This window comes from Hibiscus syriacus, unplaced genomic scaffold, assembly GCF_006381635.1.
Source record: "Hibiscus syriacus cultivar Baekdansim isolate YM2019G1 unplaced genomic scaffold, ASM638163v2 tig00002237_pilon, whole genome shotgun sequence".
NCBI lineage: Eukaryota > Viridiplantae > Streptophyta > Magnoliopsida > Malvales > Malvaceae > Hibiscus > Hibiscus syriacus.
In genome coordinates, this window is record NW_024061918.1 from 20,756,769 (window position 1) to 20,763,427 (window position 6,659).

General features: G+C 31.7%; 1 protein-coding gene across 1 annotated transcript; it reads left to right on the top strand.

Moving 5' to 3' along the window:
* Nucleotides 1-4,368: 4,368 nt before the first annotated feature.
* Nucleotides 4,369-5,757, top strand: LOC120141436 (BTB/POZ and MATH domain-containing protein 4-like). The gene is made up of 2 exons (XM_039156304.1): nucleotides 4,369-5,280; nucleotides 5,401-5,757. The coding sequence occupies exons 1-2, from the start codon at nucleotides 5,101-5,103 to the stop codon at nucleotides 5,755-5,757; spliced, it is 537 nt and encodes a 178-aa protein (XP_039012235.1). The 5' UTR covers nucleotides 4,369-5,100.
* Nucleotides 5,758-6,659: the final 902 nt, after the last annotated feature.

Here is a 6,659-nt window from a genome sequence, read left to right on the forward strand (position 1 = left end):
CATCTGATAACTGTAAATATCTAATAACTGAAAATCATCTGATAATTGTAAATATCTGATAACGGTGAAATGTTTGATAATCGTAAACATTTAGAATTCATCATCATAAATATCATACTTGGGTTCATACTCAAAATCATTCATAAAAACCTGATGAAGAATATTATATAAATATTCCTTACTGAAAATTTATAAATCATACTGGAAAATAAAATGAGGTTGACTTATCGCAAGTCGTCCTCAATCAAAGTAATTAAATAAATAAACTAGACTCATTTGAACAATTTACATGTAAATCAAATATAAGCCTCATTAAGCTTTAAAAATTGCTTCCACTACACAATTTATTGAAAATTTCATATTCTGATAGTTTGCGCTACCTTCAAAGAAATATTATTCTGTATTAATCTATATATTGAAAAATTATTTCGTTTCCACCGCTAAAATCTAGACTCAAATGCAAATCTAACCATATAATGCACTTCGTCTAGTTCCACTTGTACAATTTATAGAAAATTTTCAAAGTTGACTTGCATAAGTTGTTTTGGACAGAATCTGATGTCTTGTTTTCTAACCTATCACTGATTAAAAATTCATATCTTTTTATATACTCTTCAAAATCAGTTTATGTTTGTTCTAAACGGAGCTAGATTGATAGAAGAATCCAATGGTATAAGATTCATCCTATAATCATTGTTTTAGAATTTTTCGATGATTTTCTAAACTTACTGTTAGAAATATAAATTTCTAGGCAAATTTTACCAACTAGGTTCCTTGACTTATTCACTAGCTTTATTTTCTTACTAAATAAACATATAACCTTGAATCACACTTCACATAATACTAGGAGTCACTTCTTAACGTAACTCCAACACTGGCTCATCGCAAGGTAATGTTTGGTCGAAACATATATACAAATGAAATGACTCACCTTTGCCTCATTATCGAATCTTCTCCACGATAATCTTCTAATTCAACGTATTTTCCTTCTCTTTTGAGTTACATGGATCACTAAATTTACCGTAGTCTGACAATATGATATAACATCATAAAATATTCAAACTTTATATTAGCATAGAACTAACATAATTTAAACTTAAATGTTAAATTTAATAAAAAAATCGGTACTTAAATTGATATAAAACTAAATCGTACTTTCATCGTAATTTCAAACTTCTCAAAATATTCCTTAAATTCCATGAATATTTTTGTTTCACTATCAACTCTTCAACTTTTATTAATATCATAATCCAACCACTAATTATGAATTCTTTTTAGAATTCATATCAAGTTTCCTATTTAATCCATAATGGCCCTTCACCATTATGATCATTTCACATTAATCACATAAAATTTCCAGCACCTCAATAAAATATTTAAATCAACATTCAAACATTCAAAAGCTTGCAATTTCATCCTAAACTTTCTTAGACTTTCCAAATTCAACCACACAACTTGATAAATTTGAAATTAAATCTCAACTTAAGAATTAAACAAAAAAATCGTCATATTAAATAAATTTCTAGTATTACAATCATTTACTCAAATGATACTTCCACATTTAATAAACTTAAACTCAAGTCCCCGTAATATTGAGACTTTTCGAATTTCACCCTCAATTTTTACCAAATTTGAAATTTGGTTCTAAACAACTTTCCAACTTAAATTTCCAGCATTTTTCAGCTATAAAAAAACATAATTAACCCTTCAAATATTACATTCTTGAAATAATATTCCACATTCTTGAAAAATCAGCTTAAATAAAGGTTAAATCAACATGAAATTCATTAGAAATTTCATGAAAATTTAGCCATTTTCAGCCAACATTTCGTGCTCCCTATGAACAAAGTAAGAGAATTTTTATTTTTCATTTTTGAGAAATTTCCTTTGGGTTTTGGATCATGCCGTGAAATAGAAAATTGTTTTATTCAAAAAATACTATCATTTGGTACCATTATTGTTTGCTAATTTGGTTTATGTTCAAAGATCTCAAATTCTAGGGTTTATATTCACATTAGGTTTTATGGAATTGATGAAGGATTTTGATGTTATTGAGGTTGTAGAATCATTTCCAAGCATGATTAATGATTAAAATCACTTGTACATGATCATATGAACATATGAAGTTTCGGCCTAACCCTAATCTTGGGAGAAATATGTGTTTTGATGAAATTAAGTTAGGGTTTTGATTGTAGAGATTTTATAAGGTTGAATTGAAGTTGATTTCATGCTTGAATCGAATCAAAATGGAGTAAAATCATGAAAACCCTAATCTTGAACATACAAAGTATTCGGCCTTGACTATAGAGGATGAGAAAAAATTATGGAAAAATTAGGTAGAGGGTAGAAATGATGTCGGAAGTATTCTACAAGGCTTATAAAAATTTAGGGACCATTATGTAATTTTATGAAAGTTAGGGTCTAATTAGTAATTTTGGAAAAGTTGTGGGTTATTGTGTAATTTTTCAATAGTTAATATACTATGCTAGAAATTAATGTTTTAGTGTTGAAATTGAAGTTAGGATGTGAAATTGGAAAGCTTGTAAAAGTTGAGGTTGAAATCAAATATATGGAAAGGATGAGAGCTTAAGTGAAAATATTTTGTGAACTTGGGATAAAAAGGAACTTGAGTTGTCAATTATAAGTATTAAAGTCAACATTTATGCTGTGACATGGAAATTATATCGAATAAGCATGGAAAAATTTGTCAGGAATTTATTTTCCTAAGTATGCCTATGTTATTAAGATTCTAACATTTGGTTTAAATTTGTATATGTTTGGTAATGATGCTTATTTAGATTGTGTGCTTGAAATCAAGATCAAGCAATATCAAAGCTAAGGAAAAGCTTAAGGATGGAATGTGAAATCCTAAGGTGAAGGATTCATGGTGTCATATTTTAATGATGTAAAATCGTGATTACGATTCATTTCGGAGTCAACTGAGCTTTTGATTACGGTTTAAGGTATCTTCCATCCATTGATGATGACTAGTGAAACGATGAAGTTTGCGTCATCTCCATCTTTGGCATGGGGGCATGTGTAAAACAACTCTTGCTCAGCTCGTTTACAATGATGTTAGCGTAGAAAAGTTTTTTATCACAAGATTTGAATATGTGTTTTCGATAACTTTGATCCCCTTAAAATAACCAAAATTATTTTACAATGGAGGGTTTGATCGACCAAGGAATAGTGGTTTTACAAAGATATTTTTATAGCAGAAAAAGTAGAATATAAGCTTAAGGAAAGAGAGAGTGTGACAAAGAAAACAAATAAAAAGGTTGACAGGTTAACACTTAACGGGCCACGTAAGTTTTTGGTCACCCATGTTAACGGAGGTTAACGGTGAGTGAATGTTTTGTTGCAAATCGATAGCGTTAGTGACCAATTTGTTATTTTTGAAACTTTAGTGGTGAAAATGAAAACTTACTCAAGCATTAGTGATTATTTGTGTAGTTTACCCTTTTTCTAACGTGGCAATCAACCCATCCATGTAAACAGTTAACGCGCCAACCATGTTTCCCGTCACGCCTATTAACAACTGTTAACATTGAGTGACCAGTTTGTAACCAATCGATAAAGTTAGTGACCAATTTATAACTTTTGAAACATCAGTGAGAAAAACAAAAATACCCCAAAACATTAGTGACTAACTGTGTAGTTTACTCAACATAAAATTCTCTAAATGCCATTCGAATTCTCCTCAATTCATCGAATCCAAAACCCTGAACCATAAAAGAACCTTCCCAATGACAAACGGAGCAACATCGCCGGCAGCGACGCTGAAGGCTGACCAAAGCCCGCTTATATCTCCGACCAGCTCCCGTTCGGTGACGGAGACTATGAACGGTTCGCACAGGTTCGTGATCCAGGGGTACAGCTTAGCTAAAGGGATGGGCGTCGGGAAGCACATTGCCAGCGATAATTTCACTGTGGGCTGCTACCAGTGAGCTATTTACTTTTACCCCGACGGTAAAAAATCCGAAGATAATTCCACTTACGTCTCCGTCTTTATTGCATTGGCTAGCGAAGGCACCGATGTTAGGGCCTTGTTCGAGCTTACGCTTGTGGATCAGAGCGGTAAAGGGAAGCGTAAGGTTTATAGCCATTTCGATCGGTCCCTTGAGAGTGGGCCTTATACCCTCAACTATCGCGGCAGTATGTGGTAGGTTTTTTTTTTTTTATCTTATAATTTTCTTTGATTGAGTGTTTATAATCAAATGAATACATGCTGCGGAAGAAGCTATTGGTAGAAGCACACGCAATTTAATTGATTGAAAATGAATGAATTGTACTTTATGAAAGAAAAACCAAACTTTTAATTTTAATTTGTGAGTAAACAAGTTGTAGCGAAGCAACAATGCGCGTGGTTCGTACCCTTGAAGAAGTGTTACTTTATTTGTGAAATTTGTGAAAAATAAACGTCTTAAAAGGTCACAGGGTCTTTGAATCTCTCTTGACGTGCCTCTTTTATACGGAAATAGGACCTTATATTCTTTGCCACCGGAAGTAGTAGGAGATTTTTTTTTTATGTGGGAAATATAGAAATATTAACTTGTTTAGGTGCATCTCTGTCTGGTATGATTTGGTAAATGATGCTTTATGTGGTTTCGGCTGGGGCTTATGATAAAAGTTTCTTGTTTACTAGCTTTTGATATCAATTTGAAACTTGATTAAGTGTGATGATAATGCTATTGCTATGGTGGGAACTTAGTGTTTAGCTGTAGAAAATCTGTGTTTCCAAAATGCTATTTTTATGTACTTTTGGCTGTCTGGTCGTATGCAGTTCTGATGATTTATTTATTTGATTGTAAGGTTGATCTGGTAAGGCCTACTTTATAGGCTTTATCTAATCGAATATAATCTGTGGATGGTCTACTTAACTTGTTTGCCGGACTTGAATTGTAATTATTTCTCCCATGCTCTCATTAATCTTGGGGATACAAGCGTTTCTTCAGAAGAGCTTTACTTTAAACATCAGATTACCTCAAGGATGACTGCTTGAAAATAAATTGTACTGTTGGAGTTGTAGTTTCAGCAATAGATTCTTCACTGCTACACTCAATTCAGGTGTCAGAGTCGGATCTAGGAACACATTTTGGTATGTTGCTGGAAAATATGGAAGGTTCAGATATTACATTTGATGTGGCTGGAGAAAAAAATCATTCTCATAAGTTGGTATTAGCTGCTAGATCCCCTGTTTTTTTATCTGAATTTTTTGATGGGGCGGATGGAGAAATGAAAGAGATAGTTATCACCACTTTAGAACCTAGGGTTTTTAAGGTGAAATCTTTCACATCTTTCTTTATGGATCTCCTCTAGGGGCTTAATCTAATTCCTGTTATTTTATTTTATTTTAGTTGTCATTAGTTTTACCTTTTTCTTTGGTTATGTGTCAAACAGGCCTTGTTTCACTTTATTTACAGAGACACTCTTTCGGAAGATGCAGAGAGTGTTGGGTCTAGTTCTGCTTTCGAATCATTAGTGTCTGAAACACCAATAGCTAAATTGTTAGCAGCAGCTGATAGGTATTGTCTGGAGAGATTGAAATTAGTGTGCGAGTCCCGTTTCTGCAAGAATATATCTGTAAATTCTGTTGCCAAAATTCTAGCCTTGCCCGATGAATATCATGCTATGGAACTAAAATTTGTTTGTCTCAGATTTGCTGCTGAAAACCTTGCAGTTCAGTTAAACTTCTTCCACTTTATATATTTTCTTTTGACATGTGTTTACCCTATGAACTCATCAATTAGTGTATAAAGTGTAGTGTAGTGAGACTAACAGTTATTTAAACATAGAACTGCTACTTGTTTGATCTTGTTACTTCTCTGCAATATGTGTGATCTTTTTAATAATTTGATAAATAGTAAAATGGTGCATGTTTTATTCATATTTTGTATTATACTACCAGTTAATTTACCATCAGTCCATCACCCATCACCTTTAGTAATAGTTGAATAATTCAATATAGCATTTCCTAATTTAAAATGTAACATTCTTAGCTCGTATATATCTCGTAATAAAAGCTAAAGATGTCACATCAACTCAACAGACATTTGCTGAACTTAAATGCTTAAAAATTTTGTTTCATTTATGAATTTCCATTTGAACTTTAAAATTTTTTCCTTAATTATATAAATTTATAAAATAATGTTTGATTATTGAAACTAATTTGGTTCCAATCAGTAATTAGGCAGTTCAGTGTTGTTTCATATCCAAATACAACTGTCTACCGCTTGATTTTTAACCATTTAAAATATAACATTTATACTATTCACTCATAAATATGATTAATACTAAAATTATACAAAACTATAGAAAATAATTCGTAATTACTATTACAAACCTTTTTAAAATAAATCTGATAAAGCAACCCAACATATATAATGTGCATGCCACTAATAAGTTAAAGTAAGGATGTCTTATTGATATTGTCGGTAGGTTTGATTTCTAGAAGATGTTCGCAAGCTCCTCTCTTCACGACCTATATTCTATTTAAACCTACGCATGAAAATATCACGATCTAAGAAAAACTTAGCGAGGCAGAAGTATAGATTAAACATAAAATCCATAAAAATATAAACAACAAACTAAAAATTTAAATTAAAAAAACAATTAAAACTTCAAATCGGGCTAGTCAGGTCGTTTTCCTTATGAAAACC